General features: G+C 42.3%; 1 protein-coding gene across 4 annotated transcripts in view; it reads left to right on the forward strand.

The window, feature by feature from the left end:
- C1H12orf50 (chromosome 1 C12orf50 homolog) overlaps positions 1-12,281 on the forward strand; it is a 32,496-nt gene extending 20,215 nt beyond the window's left edge. For all 4 annotated transcript variants that reach the window (XM_030548593.1, XM_030548595.1, XM_030548596.1 and 1 more), the window contains 2 exons: positions 10,649-10,741; positions 12,058-12,281. In XM_030548593.1, the coding sequence (XP_030404453.1) occupies positions 10,649-10,741; positions 12,058-12,083 (119 nt within the window). In that variant the 3' untranslated portion in view covers positions 12,084-12,281. The remainder of the gene's footprint in view (positions 1-10,648; positions 10,742-12,057) is intronic.
- Positions 12,282-27,529: the final 15,248 nt, after the last annotated feature.

Consider the following 27,529-nt stretch of genomic DNA (forward strand, 5'->3'; position numbering starts at 1 on the left):
ACAATACACCTGAGTTTAGTGTAATTGGATATCCACTTTTATAATGTGCCTAATCTTTTGAAGTGTTTAAGAAACTTTATTTTATAAGCCAATGTTCCATCTTTAACTCCATTGCCTATACTGAATATTAATCCCAGATCTTGTCAGACAGCATTTCAGTAGTGAAAAATCTCAGTTCCCTTCCAACAAACATGTCTTATTCAACCTTTTTTTTTACTAAACAGGAGACCAAGGAACCATCTTTGCACAAGAGAATTTTATCACTGATTTACCAATGCTTTGTTGGGGTTTTGTTATGATCTATTTCCTATTCTACAAATGGGGATTTGGGGCTTTCTGAAACTTCTTGTGCCAGTTTTAAATCTATTGGGGATTTTCATGATGTGCGGGTTGATTGGTTGTCACTTTCTGTTTCTGTCATTCTGATGACTGCATTAGCTTCTGTCTGCAGTCCTTTCATGATGGCAACAATGACATTTTCCTTCTGCTCTTCTTCCATCTTTGAAGTATGTTCACTGCCTTCCTGGCAGTCCTTAGTACCATTTAGGTACTTGAGAAGAAAGTTTCAAGTCAAATTCTGAAGTCTTATCTTTGTTTCTGGCATTTTGTTTCAGGGTATAGCTTTAAGTTTACTCTATGGCCTTTTTTCTGTTTTTAACTTGTTGACATTGTCTTACTCCACAAACAAAATCATAATTATTACTTGCAATTCAGCATCTTGTCTTTTCCTTTCCTGTATGACCACAGTCTTCAGAGGTTAATTGGGGATTAACTTCATTCTTTTGGACTGACTCTCATCTCTTATTCCAGCCACAAATTTAGCTGTAAATAATTTAAACTACAGCCACACTCCTCCATCAGGGAGTCACTAAAAACACTACAGAGTCATTTCAGATTCTATTAGTTTCCTTTTTTCCTGATTTCTCTTGTTGAATTTTGCTCTGAGAGAATAAAGTTCTTAGACATAAGTAATTACAAAAATTCAGTCTGCTCCCACCCCATTTCTCTCACTCCCATTCTCCTTCCTCAGCCAATCACTGTTGGTCCCACCCAGCTCCCAATCTCCACACACAGCTAGCCCGAGTTTCCCCCGTAGCTTCCAGTCCTAGTCTCCTTGAAAATCTCAACCCTCTCTTCCTAACTCTCAGTCCCAGTTTCCCTTTACCCTCCCTCCCCTTGTTGCCAGCTTCTAGTACCAATTTCCACTTTGCCCGTTTCCAGCCTTCTCCCAATCTACTCCCCCATCCCACCCTCCACCGGTCCTGCTGTTGTGCCATCTGCATTCAGATCAGGCAGCTTTTTCCTTGAGGCTGCAAAGGCCAGGAAGAGGACCAGCTGAGACAGGTTCCTTGCTCTCAGTTCAGATACTCACACCTGGTATGTCCCACAGCAGGCCAGAAATGCAATTGTGGGGAAAATCAGCTCAGCCCAGGGCTGGAGCATACTTAGGGTAGTCAGATTTTAGCTGCTAAAATCTAAGAAGTCTCCACTGTACATGTGCAAATTGTGATTTCCAAAGGCTTGCAATTTGGCCAAATTTGAGCAATTGTTCACAGCGATTCAAAAGGCTTGTGCTGCCAAAGGCCACTCTGGTGCCAAATTTCAAGTCCCTGTTCCAAAGCTTAGGGGTGTTCAAACTTTTCAAAAATAACGTCATCAGAATTTTTTTAAATGGACAAAGCAAAAGAAGCAGCAAAGAATCCTGTGGCACCTTACAGACTAACAGGCGTTTTGGAGCATGAGCTTTCGTGGGTGAATACCCGCTTCCTCAGATGCATGTAGTGGAAATTTCCAGGGGCAGGTATATGTATGCTAGCAAGCAAGCTAGAGCTAATGAGGTCAGTTCAATCAGGGAGGATGAGGCCCTGTTCTAGCAGTTGAGGTGTGAAAACCAAGAGAGAAGAAACTGGTTCTGTAGTTGGCAAGCCATTCACACTCTTTGTTCAATCCTGAGCTGATAGTGTCAAATTTGCAGATGAACTGAAGCTCAGCAGTTTCTCTTTGAAGTCTGGTCCTGAAGTTTTTTTGCGGCAGGATGGCCACCTTAAGGTCTGCTATAGTGTGGCCAGGGAGATTGAAGTGCTCTCCTACAGGTTTTTGTATATTGCCATTCCTAATGTCTGATTTGTGTCCATTTATCCTTTTCCGTAGAGACTGTCCAGTTTGGCAAATGTACATAGCAGAGGGGCATTGCTGGCATATGATGGCGTATATTACATTGGTGGATGTGCAGGTGAATGAACCGGTGATGGTATGGCTGATCTGGTTAGGTCCTGTGATGGTGTCGCTGGTGTAGATATGTGGGCAGAGTTGGCATCGAGGTTTGTTGCATGGATTGGTTCCTGAGCTAGAGTTATTATGGTGCGGTGTGCAGTTACTGATGAGAATATGTTTCAGGTTGGCAGGTTGTCTGTGGGCAAGGACTGGCCTGCCACCCAAGGCCTGTGAAAGTGTGGGATCATTGTCCAGGATGGGTTGTAGATCCCTGATGATGCGTTGGAGGGGTTTTAGCTGAGGGCTGTATGTGATGGCCGGTGGAGTTCTCTTGGTTTCTTTCTTGGGTTTGTCTTGCAGTAGGAGGCTTCTGGGTACACGTTTGGCTCTGTTGATCTGTTTCCTTATTTCCTCGTGCAGGTATTGTAGTTTTGAGAATGTTTGGTGGAGATTTTGTAGGTGTTGGTCTCTGTCTGAGGGGTTAGAGCAGATGCGGTTGTACCTCAGTGCTTGGCTGTAGACAATGGATCGTGTGATGTGTCCGGGATGGAAGCTGGAGGCATGAAGGTAGGCATAGCAGTCGGTAGGTTTTCGATATAGGGTGGTGTTAATGTGACCATCGCTTATTTGCACCGTGGTGTCTAGAAAGTGGACCTCCCATGTAGATTGGTCCAGGCTGAGGTTGATGGTGGGGTGGAAGCTGTTGAAATTGTGGTGGAATTTTTCCAGAGTCTCCTTCCCATGGGTCCAGATGATGAAGATGTCATCAATGTAGCGTAGGTAGAGAAGGGGCATGAGTGGACGAGAGCTGAGGAAGTGTTGTTCCAGGTCAGCCATAAAGATATTGGCATATTGTGGGGCCATGCGGGTGCCCATAGCAGTGCCACTGATCTGGAGATATATATTGTCATCAAATTTGAAATAGTTGTGTGTAAGTATAAAGGCACAGAGCTCAGCAGCCAGTTGTGCTGTGGCATCATCAGGGATAGTGTTCCTGACAGCTTGTATTCCATCTGTGTGTGGGATGTTTGTGTAGAGAGCCTCTACATCCATGGTGGCTAGGATGGTGTTTTCTGGGAGGTGACCAATGCATTGTAGTTTCCTCAGGAAATCAATGGTGTCACGGAGATAGCTGGGAGTGCTGGTGGCATAGGGTCTGAGTAGAGAGTCCATATATCCAGACAGTCCTTCAGTGAGGGTGCCAATGCCCGAGATGATGGGACATCCAGGATTTCCGGGTTTGTGGATCTTGGGTAGTAGATAGAATAACCCTGGTCGGGGCTCTAGGAGTATGTTGATTTTTTCTGGTGTTAGTGTAGGGAGTGTCCTGAGTAGATGCTGTAGTTTCTTAGTGTATTCCTCAGTGGGATCTGAGGGAAGTGGCCTGTAGAATTTGGTATTGGAGAGTTGTCTGGCGGCCTCCTTTTGGTAGTCAGATCTGTTCATGATGACAACAGCACCTCCTTTATCAGCCTCTTTGATGATAATGTCAGGGTGCTTTCTGAGGCTGTGGATGGCATTGAGTTCTGCATGACTTAGGTTGTGAGGCAAGCGATGTTGTTGTTCCACGATTTCTGCCTGTGCACGCCAGTGGAAGCATTCAATGTATAGGTCCAGACTGTCATTTCGACCCTCAGGAGGAGTCCATGTGGATTTCTTCTTCTTGTGCTGTTGGTGGGAGGGCACCTGTGTATCAGTGCACTGTTCAGTGTTGTCCTGGAAGTATTCTTTGAGTTGGAGATGGCGAAAGTAGGCTTCCAGATCGCCACAGAACTGTATCGTGTTGGTGGGGGTTGCAGGGCAGAAAGAGAGTCCCCGAGATAGGACGGACTTTTCTTCTGGGCTGAGTGTGTAGTTGGATAGATTGACGATATTGCTGGGTGGGTTAGGGGTACCACGGTTGTGGCCCCATGTGGCAGGTAGGAATTCAAACAGCTTACAGTCCTTTTTCCTTTGTAGAGAGGTGAAGTGAGTAATGTAGATCTCCTGTCTTATTTTAGTGCCCACATATCTACACCAGCGACACCATCACAGGACCTAACCAGATCAGCCACACCATCACTGGTTCATTCACCTGCACATCCACCAATGTAATATATGCCATCATATGCCAGCAATGTCCCTCTGCTATGTACATTGGCCAAACTGGACAGTCTCTACGGAAAAGGATAAATGGACACAAATCAGACAATAGGAATGGCAATATACAAAAACCTGTAGGAGAGCACTTCAACCTCCCTGGCCACACTATAGCAGACCTTAAGGTGGCCATCCTGCAGCAAAAAAAACTTCAGGACCAGACTTCAAAGAGAAACTGCTGAGCTTCAGTTCATCTGCAAATTTGACACTATCAGCTCAGGATTGAACAAAGAGTGTGAATGGCTTGCCAACTACAGAACCAGTTTCTCCTCTCTTGGTTTTCACACCTCAGCTGCTAGAACAGGGCCTCATCCTCCCTGATTGAACTGACCTCGTTATCTCTAGCTTGCTTGCTAGCATATATATACCTGCCCCTGGAAATTTCCACTACATGCATCTGAGGAAGTGGGTATTCACCCACGAAAGCTCATGCTCCAAAACGTCTGTTAGTCTATAAGTTGCCACAGGATTCTTTGCTGCTTTTACAGATCCAGACTAACACGGCTACCCCTCTGATACTTGAAAGCAAAAGAAGGTATTTTCCCCCTAGTCTTGTTCTTGGAAAAGGCTGAATCATTTTGGCTGAAATTTTCCAAAAAACATTCATCCTGAGATACCCAATATGGAAAACTGCAACCTAAACAGTTAAAGTTTGGCAAAGTTATAAGCAACAGAAGACAGTGTCTTATAATGGGAAGTGTCAAGCAACCTTAATGATAGGCCATACTACAGCTCTGCCTATAATTTAATGCATTTATCTGGTTCACCACTTCTTTCTCATTTTGTTACCCCCACAAAACAAACCCAGGGTACCCTTCACAATACCTTGCTTATTGTCCCTTCCTGGGCTTACTAGTGATTCCCTTTACTTGACCACTTTTTCAAGGGGAAAGGGGACCAACCCTAGTGAAATTACCAAGGATCTCCCTATGCTGGTCAGGAAATTTCCCAGAACAAACTAGATCTGTTCACCCCTGGGAGGACACAGATATAGCCTTCTGCTCAAAGTATTGACAGCCAGTCATTTATGTTAGAAAACAAAGTATTTTCTTTATTTAGTGTAACCAGTCTTTCATAACACAATTAATCTAAACCTAAATTAAAATATAAACATACATTCTTTAGCACAGATATACAAGTTAGAATACCTGAGACCATAATGGCATACAGTTAGAATGGCTTAAGTCAGTGTTTCCCTACCTTGGAACGCCACTTGTTTAGGGAAAGGCCCTGGCAGGCTCGGCCAGTTTGTTTACCTGCTGCGTCCTCAGGTCCAACTGATCATGGCTCCCATTGGCCGCGGTTTGCTGCTCCAGGCCAATGGGAACTGCTGGAAGTGGTGCAGGCCCAGGGACATACTGGTCGCCCAGGCAGCTAAAGATCTAGTGGGCCAGCCGACACCACAGATGCACCAGGCACTGGACTCAGCTAAGGCCCTACTGTCTAAGGGCAAGCCAATCATGGGACCTCCCCAAAGGGCAGTGGGGTGCCCTTGGTCCCCAGACTGTAGGGGTAGGTCCCCATCACCACAGCTTAGGACCCCGGCCCTGCAACCCCTGTCTCTGGCCAGAAGACCCAGGTCTCTGTGCTGTGTTCTCCTTCTACAAGACATGGAACTCTGAAGTCGAGGCACTGGTCCCCATTCTCGTGGTACCGGCAAACCTCCCACCAGAGATTGCCATGGCGCAGGTCACTATCACCTAGACAGACAATCTCCCAGGTGTCAGTCCCCACCCATGTGTGGGACTGCTCCTCATTGCAGCACTGGTCCACACCGCTCCAGTACCACTCATTGGGCAGGCATTGATTCTCGCCCTCTACACACTGGTCTCTGACAAGGGTCAGTCAGCAGACACAGGCTTCCACAGCTCTGCCCTGGTCGTTGGAGGGGGAATGATTCAGTTTGGAGCAGGATTTCAGCTTCTTGCCAAGAAAGGGTTAGTCGCTGCCCACCCGCAAGACCAGTGCAAGATCCCTGGCAGCGGCATGGCAGCAAGGACAGTGGCCTGCTCAATTGCCTTATTGGAATCCTTGGGGTGTGCTGATGATGCCAGTCTCATACTCCTACCACTCCTTCATGGCTGCCTCAGACAAACCACCCACGGCACCACAGACACCAGAGTTGGAGCACGATGCTGAATCTGACACTGGGGAAGCACAGCAGGCTCCAATGCCAAAGGAGCCACCCCCAGAAAGGAAAGAGGAACCCACCCCCTCCCTGTGGTGCAATTGTCGTCTTCGTTGCCAGACGTAGCGGTGGTGGGCCCTCTCCAGACTGGCAGTCCCTCCAGTGACTTGAAGGAGCTCCAGGCCCTCCTTAAAATGGTGGCTACCAATTTAAATCTGGAAATTTAAGAGTTGGCAGAGCAATCGGATGACCTTTTCAGCATCATATCCTCCATCAGCCGAGCCTGGATTGCAGATTGCAGGTTATGCCAGGAGATGCAGGCCACTCTGCAGGACTTACTGTTTGAGGGAACTGGGCTCTTCTCCGAGCTCATGGACACATGGCTGCATGGCCTGACAGACTCCCATGCCACCCTCAACTCTCTGGGCCTTCATACTCCTCAAAGGCCAGGAAGCCCTTCCGTCCTCTGCTTCCTCCACCAGAGCAACCTACTTGGCCAAATGGAAGTGGTTCACATATTGGACCTCGGATAAAGGCATTCGACCTGAGTGGGCCTCACTGCAGTTGACCCTAGACTGTCTTTTGCATCTCAAGCTCCAAGACTTGTCCCTTTCATCTGTTAAGGTCCACTTGGCTGCTATTTCGGCCTTCCATCCTCTGTTCCAGGGCAAGTCCATTTTCACTCAGGACATGACGTTCAGGTTCCTCAAAGGCCTGGAACTTCTCTACCCCTACGTCTGGGATTCCATTCCTCTAAAGAGATCTGACTCTAGTGCTGTCATGACTGACGGGTACCCCCTTCGAACCTCTGGCTTCCTGCTCCCCCTCTTCCTCCTTTCCTGGAAGGTCATGTTCTTGCTTGCAATAACATCTGACCGCAGGGTCTCAGAGATTATGGCATTTACCTCAGAATCACCCTGTATGGTCTTCTACAAGGACAAGGTCCAGCTGCGGATGCACCCAAAATTCCTGCCCAAGGTGGTTTCACAGTTTCATATGCGCCAGGACATATACTCAAATGTCTCCTTTTTTCCAAAACTGCATAAGTTGGAGGAGGAGCGCAGGTTGCATTCTTTAAACGTCAGGAGGGCACTAGCTTCTACATTGAAAGGACCAAGCCATTCCACCAGTTGATGCAGTTGTTTGTCACAGGGACCGACAAGATGAAAGGTCGCCCAGTGTTGGCTCAGAGAATTTCATCTTGGATCACTGCCGGTATTCGCTGTTGCTACGATCAGGCAAAGGTGCCCCCTCCAGAGATTTTAACTGCTCATTCAATCAGAAGACAACCCTCTTCGGACTCCTCAATGTTTTTTTTAACAATTACAAAAGGTAGGTAACCGTTTTTTCCCCAATCCTGACATTAGCACACTGTCTGATTGGTCCATACTTACAGGCCAATCACAACTGCTAAATCTTATCAAACTTAATCTTAAAGCCAGATATGTCTTTTGCCCCCACTACTCCCCTTGGAAGGCTGTTCCAGAACTTCACTCCTCTAATGCTTAGAAACCTTCATCTAATTTCAAGTCTAAACTTCCTAGTGTCCAGTTTATACCCATTCGTTCTTGTATCTACATTGGTACTAAGCTTAAATAATTCCTCTCCCTCCCTAATATTAATCCGTCTGATATATTTATAAAGAGCAAGCATATCCCCCCTCAGCCTTCTTTTGGCTAGACTAAATAAGCCAAGCTCATTGAGTCTCCTTTCATATGACAGGTTTTCCATTCCTCACATCATCCTAGTAGCCCGTCTCTGAACCTGTTCCAGTTTGAATTCATCCTTCTTAAACATGGGAGACCAGAACTGCACACAGTATTCCAGGTGGGGTCTCACCAGTGCCTTATATAACTGTACTAACACCTCCTTATCTTTGCTGGAAATACCTCGCCTGATGCATCCTAAAACCACATTAGCGTTTTTCATGGCCATATCTCATAGTCATCCTGTGATCTACCAATACCCCAAGGTCCTTCTCCTCCTCTGTTGCTTCCAACTGATGCATCCCCAATGTATATCTAAAGTTCTTATTATTAATCCCTAAGTGCATGACCTTGCACTTTTCATTATTAAATTTCATCCTATTACTATTACTCCAGTTTACAAGGTCGTCCAGATCTTCCTGTATGATATCCCGGTCCTTCTCCGTGTTAGCAATATCCCCCAGCTTCGTGTCATCCGCGAACTTTATTAGCACATTCCCGCTTTTTGTGCCAAGGTCGGTAATAAAAAGGTTAAATAAGATTGATCCCAGAACCGATCCTTGAGGAACTCCACTAGTAACCTCCTTCCAGCCTGACAGTTCACCCTTCAGTACGACCCGTTGTAGTCTCCCCTTTAACCAGTTCCTTATCCACCTTTCAATTCTCATATTGATCCCCATCTTTTCCAATTTGACTAATAATTCCACATGTGGAACTGTGTCAAATGCCTTACTGCAATCGAGGTAAATTAGGTCTACCGCATCTCCTTTGTCTAAATAGTCTTTCACCTTCTCAAAGAAGGAGATCAGGTTGGTTTGGCACGATCTACCTTTTGTAAAACCATGTTGTACTTTGTCCCAATTACCATTGACCTCAATGTCCTTAACTATTTTCTCCTTCAAAATTTTTTCCAAGACCTTACATACTACAGATGTCAAACTAACAGGCCTATAGTTACTCGGATCACTCTTTCTCCCTTTCTTAAAGATAGGAACTACGTTAGCGATTCTCCAGTCGTACGGTACAACCCCTGAGTTTACTGATTCATCTCCCAGCCATCTCCCCCAAATTTCTAGTTTAAAGCTCTCTTAATCAGGTCAGCGAGCCTCCATCCTAGAAGTCTGTTTCCCTCCTTGATTAGGTGAAGTCCATCCCGAGAGAAAAGTCTTCTGTCCGTAAATGCTTCCCAATGGCCGTACATCCCAAAGCCCTCCTTATAGCACCACTCCCTGAGCCATCTGTTGATCGCCATAATCTTGTCACACCTTTGTCGCCCTTCTCTAGGAACCGGCAGAATCCCACTGAAGATCACTTGAGCCTCGATTTCCTTAAGCGTCTTCCCCAGTCTGGCATAGTCTCCCTTGATACATTCCAGAGAGTATCTAGCCGTATCATTTTTTCCCACATGAAGGACAATCAACGGATTCTTCCCCACTCCCGCTAGTATCCTTTTCAGCCTCAGGTCCCCCTCCTGTATCTTAGCACCCGGCATTTAGTACTGTGTTTAGGAAACAGAATAGAGCAGCTCCAAATCTTTCGTATCAATTTGAGCCCTGATCCAGCAAAGCACTTAATGTGTGCTTATCTTTAAGCACACTGTCTTCAGTGGGATTACTCATGTTCTTTAAAATTAAACACATATTTAGACAATTTGCTGGATTGAGATCTTAATCTTATGAAGTGTAGTAATCTACTAAACCAGAGTTTCTTAAACGTTGTCATTCTTCATACCACTTCCAGAGAGAAATAGCTGTACACAGACTCATCTTTCCCTGACATTTGATTCCCACAACATTCCAGTCAGTGGATCTAGGAAGGGCTGTACAGATCACTGGAAATCATATTTTGAGATTCACTTTCCAAATCTGTTTCTTTACCAAAAAGTCAAATATATCTTACAGGCTATTATTATATTATTGTTTTGTCAAAGACCAGGATCACCATGAAAATATTCATCGGATTTGGGAGCTCCTATGGGTCTTCTGAAAATGCTACAAGAATACAAATGATTTCTTAACTTACTGGTGAGTAAGGATTTGTCTACACAGTGTTTTAGTAATCATGAGTGCCAGCATATTGTGCACTAAGTGGCTCATGTGAACCCAGCTGGCACACACCAAAAGTTCTCTAGTACATATTAATGTAGTATTATTTGAAATGGTACTAATTTAACATGCACTTGGGAATTTTTAGGACATGCCAGCAGGGGCCACCCAGACCAGTTAGTGCACAACATGCTGGTGCACATGAGAATTTACATGCCAGCTGGTGTGAACGAAGGCACTATATAGACAAGCCCTCAGTCTCAGTTTGAAGTTTAAATTATTTATATTTTGGAGATGGCTTATGTTGTGTCAGTTGATATTATAGTTAATATTTTTGTAACGTGAGTAGCAGAATGAGAAGCAGTGTATTGTAATTGCAAGTGAAAATGTAAATCAAGGAATATATTTCCTTACAGACAAATGGACTGCAGCATCCTATAATTCACCAACATGGAGAAAAAGAAGCCCACATACAAAAGCATACTCTAAATCTGAAAAAATCCATTCAGGTACCTATTTGACAGCATTACTTTCAGTGCACTGTAATATATTAAAGATGACATATCTGTTTTAATTCTCTCTCCAGCTAGAATCTGGAAGAAGCTTCTACCTAGGCACCTATCTTAAGACTGCTGGTTTCTAAGAGGTGCTGAAAAATCCAAGATAGTTGTCTGCCCTTTTGTTTTGAGACTACCTCCTTTTACCCAATAACTCATGCTTTCCCTCTTTTGGCAAGATACGTAACTTCCTCTAAAGGCAGGAGTTACTATGCTGTTGTTACTGTATGCAGTAGCTATTGGCTTGCAGTGCTGGACAAGTAATATGGTTATGCAATCCACATTAGTACAGTGTGGATCTTTGCCCCCCTTTAGTGGTTTGTCCAAAGAAGACCTTAATGAGAATGCAACAGCTGGAAGCTAGGGGACTAAGTCTTGTAGCTCAAGCAGTAGAGTTGATGCACTGAATGCAGGATATCTTGATACCCTCTGACTATCCATGGTGGGTTGTCATCACAATTGGCATCCTTCCTCACCCTCCTTTTGCTTTCTAAGACTTCTGTTTACCAACGTATTTAAGCACATACCTAACTGAAACCATGTTAGTAGTGGGCTACTTAGACTTAAAGTTAGTCAATGCTCAAGTACCTTGCTGAACTGAAACCTAAGTCCATACATCTTCACTGCAATGTCTGTATCAGACCCGAAGCCCTTCCCAATCCATATGTGGCAATACAGCAGTGGAGCTTGTGGAATCTCTGTGGTCCTCCCATGGTCCCCAGCTATCGAAATTGCTAGGTGATGCAAGGCAGGTTCTTCTTCCTCTGTGGCATACAGTCTTATATGGTCTTCAAGATCGCTAGTTTCAGAAGATATCTTTTAAATAGTCTGCGACCACCCACAGACCTGGTGAACTGAATTGCTCTTAAATTCCGGAAATGATGTCCCTGAGTGAATCAATGTTTCCACTGCTGGATCAGGCTTCAGTGGTGGTCTGATTGTAGTTACTAAATAATCTCTGCTAACCAGGTTTTCCCATTTACAAAGCTGCCCACATTTTCCCAAAAGTTATTGCATAAATTCTATATGTGATATGCATTTTTAATGTGCACACACACATTCACATTGCTTAAAGATCTGTTTGTGAAGATGTTGGAGAAAAAAATGTGTGACATTTTAAAAATGTGTCAGTTATATTGAGTGAATATTTTCTCTTTATTTTAATTGTTATAAGTGCTAAATGCTCAAATACTGAATAAGTCTTTAAACAGACATGGACATTTATAAAAATAAATTATACAAAAATATGCCATGTATTTTGATTACAGATCCAAAAAGAAATGGAAGCAAGTAAAAAAAAGAAAGAAAGAGACTTCGAGAAAATAAAGAAGTGAAGCACAATCCATCATACAATTTACAATAAAAAATGATAAAAATGCAAATTCAAGGAATGAGATTATCACATGCTTCACACTGGAGATTCAAAGATGATAAAATGCAAATTCTGAAAGTAAGATGCAAGAAGTGTACACTGTGTGGTTTCAAAACTGATAAAAATGCAAATTAAAAAACCTACATACTGCTTGTGTATTTATGAGGTCTGCAGTCTATTCAGTATATTGTTGAAGTTTAATCTAGTTTGAAAGTTGGACTATTCAAGTCATTTTTAACTGTGATCCTGGCTGTAAAGTACAGATTAATGCTAAACCAGATCTTTGATCTCTACAGAGAAAAGATCCTTGAATGCAGCCTCCTTCCATTTTGTTTGCCCAATTGCTGTAAGGCAGTGTTTCCCAAACTTGGGATGCTGCTTGTTTAGGGAAAGCCCCTGGTGGCCAGGCTGGTTTGCTTATCTGCTGTGTCCACAGGTTCGGCCAATCCTGGCTCCCACTGGCCGTGGTTCACTACTCCAGGCTAATGGGAGCTGCTGGAGGCAGCGGCCAGTACGTCCCTCGGCCTGCGCTGCTCCACACCCCTGAGTGATTTAAGTTATACCAAAGTAAGTACTAGTGTGTACAAGCCCCTTGGTAAATGTTAACCTAAAGGAAGACATCACAAACATGATCCCATGTTCATTTCTACTTTAAGTCTTAGTCATTGCCAAAAAAAAAATCTTTTAAGAATAAATATAGAGCTTGATATTTAGGTAGTGAATACTTCTGGTGAGGTGCTAAGTGCTTTTAACTACCACTGAAGTCAATTGGAATTGAGAGTTTTCAGCACTTTACAGTATCACATCCCTAGCTTAGGTCTTTGTCACAGTTGGAGATTAGTTTTAGGATTAATTAAAAAACAAAACAAACAAACAAAAATGGAACTATATTTGGTATTATTTCCAAATCACCAGGGCCTCTCCTACTATATTACTTAATCCTCTTATATCTGATTGTCTTTAGGTATGTCTATACTACCTGCCGGATTGGCAGGCAGCAATTGATCTAGCGGGGGTTGATTTATCACGTCTATTCTAGACGCGATAAATCAACCCCCGAGCGCTCTCCCATTGACTCCAGTACTCCAGCACCGTGAGAGGTGCAGGCAGAGTCGATGGGGGAGTAGCTGCAGTCAACTCACCGCAGTGAAGACACCGTGGTGAGTACGTCTAAATGTCGACGTCAGCTACATTATTCACATAGCTGAAGTTGCGTAACTTACATTGATCCCCCTTCCCTCCCCGATGTAGACCAGGCCTTTATCTTTAGTACCCCATTAAGCATTTCAGTGGGAATTAAGGAAAATCAGCATTTCGCACAAACAGGCCCATACGTTGCATTGTTTTCCAGATCATATTTTTCAAAGCAGAATTATACTAGTAATAAAATAGGTTAGGCATTTTAGGCACCTGAAATAGGTTAGGTATTTTAGATAGTTAGCAGACTAAAAAATGCCATCACCTGTATTTTATAAGAACCTGCAAAAACTCCCATCCTGAGACCCTACATTTCAGAGCACTAACTCTGTGGTATAAACAGCATTGTAACATGAAATAAGCTATATTTATATAAGTAATAAATCAAAATCTCTCTTTAGTGTACACCCAAAGGACCAGCACAAATTTGTTGCCTTCTACAGCTTTTCTTTAAACTTTGAACAAAATTGTGCCAGAAACTTTGGTGATACTTTAATATAGGGATTTAAGGCAGTGAGCTCCCAGTGGAGGTGATCATTAGTACAGATTTTACAGCATATAAATATTTAATTAAAAAAACTAAAAATTAAGAAGAATATAAATGGATTTGATTGTGAAAAAGTCTAATCAGAATTGTAGTCACTAGAGGTCAGTATAGCCATAGGAATGGAATCAAATCACTAAAAATGTGATTTTACTAACTTTCTTAAACATATAGGGTCTGATGCTAATTTGTAGTAAAATCCCTTTTGTGCTACTTTGGCATGAGTTTAAAGTGAGTGGAAAAGACCCATTGCAAATCCACTTGTAGAGAGGGACTTACTACTTGGTGCAGAGCTGTCGTAAAGCCTCTGTATCAGCCCTGGACCTTTGCCTACTGGAGAGGGCTATGGGAAGCAAAGGCTGCTTTAATCTATACAGGGAGACAGACCAGCCCTTGCATGGTCCCAGAATATGGGGAGCACAACAGTGCCATAAAGTCAGCGTTGTCCCGTCTCCATCCCTGGCCCACACACAGGAATGAGGAAACTGAGACTCAGACCCATATGAGTTTGACATTATGATTTCTTGCAGATGAAAATACACATGGAAACGTACTGCTGTGAAGCACAAACTTTTGAAACACTATGATCTAACTATAATGCATTTTAAAGCAGAGTGATAGAGGGCACTTAAATATAGATGAGGTATGTTTATAATATTTGCAAATAAAAAGGAAAAGACATCTGGAACAATGGACACTCTGGGGCCTAATTCTAGCCTTGATGCTCTTGCCTAACTTGTATTAACAGAGGTGAGAGTCACAATGGAGAACTGCCACGAAGGATAGCTTCCAATTGTGCACCATCTAGTCCATCTGGTTCATTACAGTGGTAGTGTGTGTTCTAGAGGTTACCATATCTGAACGCGTTGCTTCCAAATGAAGTAAAATGTGACGTCAAAATCTGCTTGGGCTTATTAAAGCTGTTTGGAGAGCAGGATATTTTATTCCAGGTTTCTGGAAGTTTTCTGAGACTCGATAATGAGGTACATAACCATGAACTTTATTAATCATTTTTGTACTGAATGCACACAGTGCTAAGTACATGCACAGGTCTGTTCCGGCATACACTGGGCAATATACAGATGGATTCTCTAGGATCAGTCTAGTCATCTGGAGGGAACCCACTTAGAACAATACATCCTTTCTTTTGCTAACTGTAAAAACATGCTTCTATTCATGTGTTATAGTTTCCAAAACCAATCAGTAGTCTATGGTCTGTTTATTGAAGCTCAGGCAACTCACTAGGCCTGGCACAGAGCAGCTCAGCTCAGGTGGAAGTGCTGTCAGGAAAGGTCTGATGGGGGGATGTAATTATATCACCACTTTTCAGAACTGGGTCAAGATGCAGGGGCCAGTTGTACAAAGTATTTAGGCACCTACAGGTTTAGATAGGCACCTAGTGGGATTTTTGAAAAGCTCCTAAACAGGTTAGATGCCTATTTCTCATAAGAGAGAAAGAGAAAGAGAAACTGCTGAGCTTCAGTTCATCTGCAAATTTGACACCATCAGCTCAGGATTAAACAAAGACTGTGAATGGCTTGCCAATTACAAAACCAGTTTCTCCTCCCTTGGTTTTCACCCCTCAGCTGCTAGAACAGGGCCTCATCCTCCCTGATTGAACTAACCTCAGTATCTTTAGCTTGCTTGCATATATATACCTGCCCCTGGAAGTTTCCACTACATGCATCTGACGAAGTGGGTATTCACACACGAAAGCTCATGCTCCAAAACGTCTGTTAGTCTATACAGCGCCACAGGATTCTTTGCTGCTTTTACAGATCCAGACTAACATGGCTACCCCTCAGATATTATCTCTCATTGAAAGTCTTGGCTCTGATCATGGCTTAAGTGTACTTGTACTCTGAAAAGGGACTTCGTAAACGGGGGACATTTTCTCACGCAACAGATCTGCTTCCTAAAATTTACACTTGGTAGCAAAATCAACGCAGACAAGAGCCTGATTCTATTGGTGGGTGCACATTAGTAACTAAGGATTGTTAACTAAATTCCAAATGGAATGCCAAACGCTGCTTGTTACACCTCTGCCATCGCACTGAGGGCAAAGAGCTGTAACGAAGGGCAGAATCTGAAGACAGTAGTGTTTCCTAGGAGTAAGGGCTTTATCCTACAAGATGTTTGGCACTCCCATTGACTTCAACAGAACTTTTCACATGCCTAAAGTTAAGCATGTGATTATGTGCTTTGCTGGATTAGGTCAGAGTGTTTAGCAACTGGCCAGATTGCAAATCTGATAAATAAATTACTGAGAAATAGTTAACACGGAATCACATTATGTAGTCTTTATGGAGTATAGAACTGCATTTTAATGAAGTAGATACAGCAAATCACCTCATATTTACTTCTTCTATGGTTAACATCCTTTTATTTTGGTGGCCCAAGTGAGAGTCAGTGTGATAGAGGGTAGTTATGTATTCTTGAGGAGCACCACATCAGCAGTGCTTTGAAGTGGAATCTTTGCTCTTCTGGATTGCTCCACATATTCTTTTATTTTTTACATCTGCTGGTGTGTTGAATTCTCTTACGGACTTATCAGAGGTGGTTGTTTTTACTTTGGGCAATCTGGTTCTTTGCTGCAGGCCAAACAGAATTGTATCCAATAGCACTAATCAAGCTGTGAGGGGTGGCCTGAGGAGCTAATAAGAAACAGATATAACTTCTTATGTCAGTTATCGTGGAGATACATTGAATGTTCTTGAGTGTCCTAATGAAGTGTTCGATTTTATCCTTGGCTTGTGGCCAATGTGGCAAGATTTTCTAATGATGGAAACCAAGATACACAGCAAATTGTATTAAACTGGGTAATTTAGAATGGTGGGCCATTGTGTGTTTTGATGTCTGCTGATACTTTGTATACTAAAGTCTAGCTTGGCCATCACTGTTTTTTGAAGGTTGGGTTGAGTAGTTCATAGTTACTTATCAAGGATAAGCAGCTTGACAAAATCAGTTGGATTTTTATATGTAATTCAGTTTCGTGGTTTAATCTTGGGAATAGGACATTTTCTCTCAGGAACACTTTGGATTGCAGTGTACTTTGTTGGCCTTCAGGAGTTAAGTCAATTGTATGATACCACAGGAAATGAGACGAAAGCAGCGTTGTGTCACAGAAGTGTACCTTATGAACTGAGGCTCATAGCTTTGAATGTAAGTTCATCTTTTATGTGGTGTTTAAAGAGCTCATTACTTTTGGCATCTGATGCCATCAACCTGCAGATAAACATTTCCATTACTGCTCTAGCATCATTTCAATAATAGTTTATAACCAAGTGTCCAGAATGGCAGTTCTTATGTGTCAGATGAATCATTTATTGCTTTAGGAACAACATTGTTTGCAGTGTTGTTCTAGCCCTGTTGGTCCCTGGATATTAGCGAGACAAGGCAGGTGAGATAATAGCTTTTATTGGACCAATTTATGGTGGTGAAAAAGACAAGGTTTTGAACTACACAGCATAGGTGCTGACTCTGGGTGCTCCACGGCTGGAGCATCCACAGAGAAAAAAAACAGTGGGTGCACAGCACCCACCAGCCAGAGCTGATAGTGTCACTGTCAATCAGGTGTTTGGTGACACCCAATCAGCTAATCGGGGGGGTGCCACCAAACAGCTGTTTGTAGGCACCACCAAACAGCTGTTTGTCTGCTTGGGGAGGGACTTCAGGGACGGCAGAGAGCAGCAAGCAGCTGGTGGGCGGGGGCTTTGGGGAGGAAGCAGAGCAGGGACAGGAAGAGGCAGAGTGAGGGTGGGGGCTCAGGGGGCAGAGTTGGGGCAGCAAAAGGAGCGAGGCTGGGCCTTGGGGAGCAGGTGGAGCCGGGGCAGGAAAAGGCGGAGCAAAGGCAGGGCCTTGGGCTAGGGGTGGAGAGGGGGCGAGGCAGAGCAGGAGTGGAACACCCACGGGGAAAAATAAAACTCAGTGCCTTTGCTACACAGAACTCTTTTCAAGTCTGGGAAAAGTACTCAGAATGTCACAGCTAAATGCCCCATAACAAGTACGTGGGTTAAACCAGATAATCACTACACTATCAAATGAACTCACATGGAAAATGATAAAAGACAAAAACACCAAATTACCCATGGGTGAACATTTATCTCAAAATGAACACTCCACATCTGACCTCTCAGTTTTCATCCTCAAAGGAAACTTGCTCAACACCTTCAAAAGACAAGCCTAGGAGCTTAAAATCATAACTTTGTAGATGCTAAAAATCATGGTCTTAATAAAGACATTGTATTTATGGCTTATTACAACAATATGTAACCCACTAACCCCACTTTTTTTGTCCTATAACAGCAGAAATCTTCACCTTGAACTTCACCTTGAATGGTTTCTGAGAATATGTGTTAGCTACTTATGCAAAACAATCTGTTCCAATTTTTATTTAGCTGTGACACTCTTGAATACTTTTTCTAGACCAGAATAACGGCTCCATGTATTTCAAAAGCTTGTCTCTTTCACCAGCAGAAGATGGTAAAATAAAAGCTATTACCTTACTCGCATTGTCTTTTTTAGAAACAACAAGAGAGTTGAGAAAATTTACATGAGCAACTGCTGTTTCTGTGTGTCAGAAGAAGTGGTCTGCAAGACAGATCTTTCCCAAGTGATAAATTACATTATTATGGATATGAATCTTGAGCCTTCAATTTGATCAGCAAACCGGTGGCTGAAAACTTTGGTTGTTGAACATGAGTTTCAGTTGTTTGTGATCGGTCACCACCACAAAGTGACAGTCATATGTGCATAGATGAAAATGTCTGCATCCCCAGATGACAGCAAGACAGAGCTTCCCAAAGGAGCAATACTAAGAATTCCCCTCAGACAAGACCACTGCAGTGTTTCAAGTCTAAAAACTGGCAGATGTTTAATATTTTTTACCTTAAGGCCACAGATACCTGCTGTTTGATTTAAGGCATTAGAAAAGCCATCAGCGTGGCTTGTGCTGAAATTGCTGCAGAATAAACATACTCAAAAGTTGAACTCTTTTGTGTTTTCATTGTTTTATTTGCTCTTGCTTGTGTTGCACTATATTAAAGCAATGCTTCTCTGTGATTCACATCAGATTCTCCTATGCTTATTCCAGCATGAGTGAACCCAATGTGGATACCCTGGAGATAACGGTTTAAAAAGCCTTTATTTAAAAGATGATAGCGTGAAGTATACTAACATCATTTAAAAGCTATTTGAATAGCAGTGTAGAACACTCGTATTATTGGACTAGAATTCTGGTTTTTTGTTTTATTTTGTGTTTTTGATTTGCATGATAGGAATGTAGGTTTTGTCATATTAGAGCAGACTATTCATCTCTCTAGTTTGTATTAAAAATCTGATCTGATGACATCTGACTCCCAGCAAAACACTGTAATTCTTACTGTCCCCTGTTGCAAACAGCTGATACCCTGAAATAGGAGATTTGATTATCATTTCTCTTTGAATGTACACTTATGTTATGGTTGACCATAAAGTTACTCAGCTGTTTTTAACAATTGTCCCCATTATTTGGCTCAGTGACCTCAGGCAGTGAATTCCATGTGTTTGGTCAGATTCACCTTCCTAGGCTCAAGGGGCTACAGTTTTCAATTTCTGCATGCTGTGCTAGAGTAGGGATTTACAGGAACATGGGAACTGCCATACTGGATCAGACCAGTGGTCCATCCAGTTCAGTATCCACTCTCTGACAGCGTTCAGTGTAGGATGCTTTAGAGAAAGATTCAAGTAACTCCAGAGAAGACATATATGGAATAATTTGTCCAATGGAGAAGTTTCTTCCAGATCTTTTCAGCTGATGGCTCACTTATGCCCTGATGCAGAATTTTGTACTCTTTCTAAATATTTTTCTCATCTTATCTAGTGGAACTGTAAATATTTCTGTAATTCATATAAATGTCCAATCCTTTATTGAATATTATTAAATTCTTAGTCTCAATGATCTAGTATGGTAATTAGTTCCACAGGTTAATTGTTTATTTTGTAAAATAATTTATTTTATTTTCATCAGTTTTAAATTTGCTGCCATTCACTTTAACCGAATGTCCCCCTTTTCTGTCTGGCATTATACAAAAGGGTAACTATGAGCTCCTGATTTATTTTCTCTTTGTGAATCATTATTTTGTATACCTCTGTCATGGCCGTTGTATATGGCAGATATAGCACAAATCCTTGATTAGAAACACAGACATGCACACAAGGTTGAAGCGCTGACTCTGTCTTTTAATACAGAAGAAGAAAGAAACTGAGTATTATGTAACAACAGTTTCAACATAAAAAACTGCTTAAAGAACTATAACTGGAAATTCATATAAACAGATTCATCACTCTGCTCAATACATTCAGTATATAACATCTGTCTTGACCACTGAAATGAAATAGGCAAAACACCTTTAGAAGTACTTTAGAAACAGCCAAATGTCCAGTTGCATGTCAAGCCTTGCAGGCAGCTTGCGTTCTCTTTCTGGAGAGTGTCTGCCGACATTATGAACACTTCCATGAGGAAATACTGTGTCTGCAGAAATGTCTGACTCAGATGTTCCCTCAGATGATGCTGGTTGCTCAGCACAGCTGCTTTCCATTATAATGTTATTGGTTGTTGCTTCTAGCTAGGACACTGATATGGTAACAACTGTTGACTTGCTGAATTTTGCTTCTTTTGTCAGCCATGGAGTCTTGCAATTGGTCAGCATGGTGGCACCAAAACATATTGGGTGCCTTTAGTTCTGTATAGATCAAAGGACCCGTTTGTGCAGTAACAATTTCCATAAGCCATTCGGTGGGTCCTGATAATCGTACGCTAACACTGTTTGACCCACTTGTAGCTGAGAAGGTGCACTAGCCCTCTCACCATAGCTTGACTTATTTGATGATTTGTGACTTGTAGCCAAGCTCTGGCTTTAATATGTACAAGAATGACCTGAGATTTTGGCCCATAAGCAACATTGCCCATGTTTGATTGGACGTGGCATATATCACATTTCAGTATGCTAGTAAGAAGTATGCCAGCTTTTGCTGCACTGACCTCTTCTCATCTGTCATGGATCACATGACTTATTTAAAAGTTTGTACAAACCTTTCAACCAAGGAAATTTGTGGTTGGGTGTTTTGATGCCAAGGTGATATGCCTAATACTTTTTTCTTCATGAACCACTGAAACTCTTCTGAACTAAACTGAAAACTATTGTTACTTGCAGCTTGTTCTTGCAGTCCAGTTCTTGCAAGCAAATTTCAAAGTTTTTCTACTGTCTGTTCAGCTGTGGTGGTTTTTATGTGAAAATCTTCTGCCCATTTGGAATGGGTATCCATCACTACTACATACATCGTTCCCAAAAATGTCCTGCAAAATCAATATGCAGATGTTGTCCAGGAGCTGATGGCCATTCTAAGGGCTGTAATTGCACTAGTTTAGGCATGTACTGTGCCTTTTGGCATCCCAAACATTGCTTAGCAAGATTCTCTATTTGTTGCTCAATGCCTGGCCACTGTATGACACTTCTGGTGGGTGCCTTAATTTTAACTATCCCTAGGTGACCTATGTGGCAGTCTTCTAAGACTATTGTATTCAGTTTAGTAGATATAATAACACAAATTCCACACATGACACATCCTTGATGTATGGTAACTCACCTTTGTATGCGTAAACGGGTGCCAGATTAGGGTTGTCATTTACAGTCCTCCAGAGTAGTTTCATAAATCTGATCTAGTGTGGCTTTCCTCTTGCTTGATCAAACGACAAGTCATTGGGGCACGCTCAATCTAAAAAAGTTGACAAATTTGATTGATTCTGTCTCTATTATAGGTTGAAGTCACAGGCAAGCAGAAAAGCCTATCTGCGTTACCATGCATTTCTGTTCTTTTGAATTCAATGTCGTAAACATAACTGCTAAGAAGAGAGGCCAGAGTTGCCGATGTGCTGCATTTGTCACAGAAACTAGCTTCCTCGGATGAAGGATTGCTGCTAGAGCAATGGTTCTCAAACTTTTGTACTGGTGACCCCTTTCACATAGCAAGCTTCTGAGTTTGACCCCCCTTATACATTAAAAACTTTTTTTATATATTTAACACCATTATAAATGTTTGATGCAAAGCAGGGTTGGGGTGGAGGCTGACAGCTCACGAACCCCCATGTAATAACCTTGTGACCCCCTGAGAGGTCCTAATCCCCAGTTTGAGAACCCTTGTGCTAAAGGTTAGTGGTCCATGACAAGAATTGAGTTTTCTTCCCTATAGTAGATACTGGTTGAATTTCTTCATACCTCATACCTTTGTCTATTTGTGCATAGTTACTGTGACACCTCATACCCCATGCCTTTTTGTCTATTTGTGCATAGTTACAGAGCCTACACTCTGATCACTTAGATGCTAATTAGTGACCCAGGAGAACCTGACTGGGATAATTATCTGACCAGGCTTGTGGGCTGGGTGAGGTAAGAACTCAATTGGTCCCCATCAGTCTAACACTGATAAAAGAGGCACAGGAAGGGAGTGCAAAGGAAGAGAGGGGAAAACAGGGCTTGCTGAGTCTAGTCATATAGAGGCCTCAAAGTAGGGAGACCTCTATTCCCCTCAGGTCCTGCTGGAAGAGCCTAAAGCTCAGTAAATAATGTAAATAGGTGGGACTGTGGTGATATTGGTGAAGGGGAATTGAAATAAAGTTTCACTGAGAGCACACCAAGTGGAGTCCATGTGGTTTCATCAAGGAAGAGAACAGGCCAGTGTTACAGTTACATTCTGCTGCTGTGAAAGATCGAGAGGCAAATGCTTTAGATCTCTCACTGCCATCTGGCATGGAGTGTGATAAAATGTCCCCCCATTCTATGTGAGGGACAATCACGTGCTAATGTGAGTAAGATGTGACCAATTGTTTTGCTTCCAGGAATCCATTTTGACACTCACAAGACCATATCCACTTTTGACCAATCTGCAACAAACAGTTCAGCCAATGCAACACAGTTGCTAGGTTTGGTACAATTTTCTATAGTAGTTAATAAATCCTAAAATGATTGAAGTTGTGTCACATCCTTTGGCAGTGGAGCTTCCAGGACTGCTTTAATCTTCTGCTGAGATTTATGTGGGCTTTGTGCATCAATAACGTGCCCACAATAAGCTATTGAGTCCTTGAAAGAGATCACATTTTATGCAATTGGCTCATAACCCATATTCTTCTAGACATTTCAATACCCTTTTCTGAGATTCTAGATGTTCTTTGTCATGTCCACCAGTCACAATAATGTCATCTAAATCAATGGTTCTCAACCAGGGGTACATGTACCTTTGGGATACATAGAGGTCTTCAATTCATTTAGATATTTGCCTAGTTTTACAACAGGCTACATAAAAACCACTAGTGAAGTCAGTACAAACTCAGGTTTCATAAAAACAAAAAACAATGAGGAATCCTTGCGGTGCCTTAGAGACTAACAAATTTGTTTGGGCATAAATTTTCATGGGCTAGAACCCACTTGATCAGATGCATGAAGTGAAAAATACAAGAGCAGATATAAATACATGAAAGGATGGGGGTTGCTTTACCAAGTGTGAGGTCAGTCTAACAAGATAAATCAATTAACAGCAGGATACCAAGAGAGGAAAAATAATTTTTGATGTGGTAAGAGAGTGGCCCATTACAGACAATTCACAAGAAGGTGTGAGTAACAGTAGGGATAAGTTAGTATTGGGGAAATTAAGTTTAGGTTTTGTAATGACCCAACCACTCCCAGTCTGTATTCAGGCCTAATCTGATGGTATCCAGTTTGCAAATTAATTCCAGTTCTGCAGCTTCATGTTGGAGTCTGTTTTTGAAGGGTTTTTCTTGTTGAAGAATTTCCACTTTTAGGTCTGTTATTGAGTGACCAGAGAGACTGAAGTGTTTTCCTACTGGTTTTTTAATGCTATGATTCCTGATGTCAGATTTGTGTCCACTTATTCTTTTACGGAGAGACTGTCCGGTTTGGCCAATGTACTTGGCAGAGGGGCATTGCTGGCGCATGATGGCATATATCTCATTGGTAGATGTGGAGATGAACGAGCCCCGGATGGTGTGGTTGATGCGATGAGGTCCTATGATGGTGTCCCTTGAATAGATGTGTGGACAGAGTTGGCATCGAGCTTTGTTGCAAGGATAGGTTCCTGGGTTAGTGTTTTTGTTGTCTGGTGTGTGGTTGCTGGTGAGTATTTGCTACAGGTTGGGGGACTGTCTGTAAGCGAGGATTAGCCTGTCTCCCAAGGTCTGTGAGAGTGAGGGATCATCCTTCAGGATAGGTTGTAGATCCTTGATGATGCGCTGGATAGGTTTTAGTTGGGGGCTGTAGGTCATGGCTAGTGGCATCCTGTTACTTTCTTTGTTGGGCCTATCTTGTAGTAGGTGACTTCTCGGTACCCTTCTGGCTCTGTCAATCTGTTTCTTCACTTCACCAGGTGGGTACTGCAGTTTTAAGAATGCTTGATAGAGATTCTGTAGGAGTTTGTCTCTGTCTGAGGGATCGGAGCAAATGCGGTTGTATCTTAGCGTTTGGCTGTAGACAATGGATCATGTGGTCTAGATGAAAGCTGGAGGCATGTAGGTAAGTATAGCGATCAGTAGGTTTCCGGTATAGGGTGGTGTTTATGTGACCATCACTTATTATTACTGTAGTGTCTAGGAAATGGACCTCTTGTGTGGTCTGGTCCAGGCTGAGGTTGATGATAGAGTGGAAATCATTGAAATCTTGGTGGAATGCCTAAAGGGCCTCCTTCCCATGGGTCCAGATGATGAAGATGTCATCAAAGTAGTGCCAGTAGAGTAGGGGCGTAAGGGGACAGGCTCTGAGGAAGCGTTGTTCTAAGTCAGCGACAAAAATATTGGCATACTGAGGGGCCATGTGGGTACCAATATTTATACTGCTCTGTATACTATACACTGAAATGTAAGGGAATGATTATATTTATATTCCAATTGATTTATTTTATAATTATATGGTAAACATTAGAAACTAAGCAATTTTTCAGTAATAGTGTGCTGTGACACTTTTGTATTTTCATGTGATTTTGTAAGTTTTTAAGTGAGGTGACACTTGGGGGTATACAAGACAAATGAGACTCTTGAAAGGGGTGCAGTAATTTAGAAAGGTTGGGAGCCACTGATCTAAATAAGACTGTATCCTTGAAATATCTTGCAAATCATGGTCCATTGCCATACAGCAGAAGCTGAAGCAATACCAAACACTAGCCTTGTTTGTTGATTGTAAGGTACGCTTTAGACTCTTCTGCAACATGTAGGTAGACCTGGGACAAATCAGTGTTGCTGAATCATTTCCCCCCTACCTATATAGCAAAAGTGTCTTCAATTTTCAACTTTTAGTACAGGGTTTATGGTGACCTTAAAATCTCCACACATCCTTACTAGATTTTTTTTTACAATTGGAATTATAGGAGTTCCCCACTTACTCCAAGTCATTTTTGAAAGTATGTCCTCTCTTTCTAGACGTTCCAATTCAACATCTACTTTCGAGTGATGCCTGTAAGGAACAGGTTAAGCTTTGTGAAACTTGGACTGCACTTTATCAACTAGGAGTATTTTAGCTTTCATATGCTTTAGAGTTCCTATGCCCTCCTTGAATACACCTGGTGCCTGACTTAGTATCCCTTCCAGATGCTGTTTAACTGTTTTAGTCGGTTCTGCTGAAAGTAACCGCTGTAACCATTCACAACCCCAAAGGGTCAGTTCCCCCTTCTCAGTGATGTATAAGTCTAATAAACATTGCTTAATTTTATATTCCACATTCACTTGCGTGACTCCAATTAGCACTGTCTTTTTTCCTGTGCATTTATGTAACATTGGTGTCCCCCTCATTTTGATATTTTTAAAAGTTTTCTCATATTCTGAACGTGAGATAATGGACACTGTGCAACCTGTGGCCAATTTCATTTTGAGCATTTTTCCCACCACCTGAGTGTCAACCAGATTGCTGACTTGTCATTTTTGCTCACACTATATATATCCAGGTTGACTACTCCACTCCTGCAGTCTGTGTCACTGCTGCCTGTGTCTACAGAACACACATTGATATTCTTTTTTTCTGTTCCCTCTATTAGGGCTCCCACACCCTCCCTTGGTTCTTGTTCCGCAGATAGACAGCAGAAGGTCAGAGTTTAAAGTGCAGGCAATACAATGTATACTGGGGTTAACAAGCAAGCATAACCACAGTTCTTTAGACCAGTAAAGCTTCCTTCTCTCCCTCCTCCTTCTTGGTAGGTTTAATTATACCTGTAGTGCTTGGCCCTGGTACCACCCCATACAACTTATGGTCATATTCCATTTTGGAGGGTCTTGAGTCTGGGGGCTTTGGTACCACTTCTTTTGTACCCCATGGGAGATGTAGGGAGTGAGATTGTGTTCCAACCAGAGTCACCTTTTCTTTGGCTTTTAGTGTTTCTCATCGCTGTCCCCCATTCCCCTTGCCCCTCCCAACTAACCTTGTCTTGAAAGAGGAGTCGGGGCAGAACTGTCCTTTAATTGTACATTAATCGTGTATTGTACACAATCGTATATTAAACTCCCACCATATCCAGCAACACTTTAACTCTATTTCTTATCGTTTCTCACTGTTCTAAAAAAACCATCTGGCTGTCGGCAGAAGCAACACACATTCTTTGTTCCTTGTTCACGTATGTCAGTATAAGACACAAATAACTGTATTTTAAAAAAGCTCAAAATTCAAATAGGCAAACAAAACCCAAAATTCTGTCTCTGGCAAATAAACAGGCCTAAATACTATATTACCATCACTAACACCCTAATTTGGTTTCTTCCACATTTCTCTTAGTGCAACAAACCACTTGTGCCCTTTTTTTTATTACAGCTTCTGCAATATGCATCTTTAATTTGGCAATCAGTAGGCGAGCAGAACTCTTTTCCCCACCTATAACATGTGTCTGTCTGGTGAGTGGACTGGCTTTTGCCTTGGGTTATAGATAGTTTATGCATTCTTACTTTTGTTTTAACTCTGGTGTGCAATACTATCACATCCCTTGCTGAAGTTTCCATCGCTACTCCAATTTCTACTGTGTATTTAAAGGTTAGATTTTTTCTCAGTTAAGAGCCTTTTCTGCGTGCTTTCGTTAAGCAGTCCACACACAAATCTATCTCTTTGGGCCTTGTTAAGCCCATCCTTAAAAGCACAGTGTTCTGACAATCATTTTAACTCTATCACAAAGGAGAAAATAGATTCACCTTCAAATTTATTCTGCTTATGAAACCTGAACTTTTCTGATATAATCAGGGGCTTGGGTGCCAAGTGCTCTTAAACAATTTGCACTATCTCTTTAGAGGTTTTGCTTGCTGGCTTCTCTGGGGCAATCAGACTGCGAACTAAACTGTATGTTTTCCCACTCATCACATTCAGTAATGCTGCTCCATGTTTTTCTGAGGGAATTTCATTCATTTCAAAGTACTGTTCCAGCCTCTCTCTCTACATGAGCCAGTGCTCCATGGCACTGTCAAAGGCCTCCATTTTTCCTATATAGCCTGCCTTTCCACCTCACTACTATTAGTTCAGTACTGTAGTTTGGAGTTCAGACAGTGGTAGCAGAGCCTTTCACCCTGGTCTGCAAGCAATATCATAGATTGTTTTGCTACTCTGATGAATCG

This window comes from Gopherus evgoodei, chromosome 1, assembly GCF_007399415.2.
Source record: "Gopherus evgoodei ecotype Sinaloan lineage chromosome 1, rGopEvg1_v1.p, whole genome shotgun sequence".
Taxonomy (NCBI): domain Eukaryota; kingdom Metazoa; phylum Chordata; order Testudines; family Testudinidae; genus Gopherus; species Gopherus evgoodei.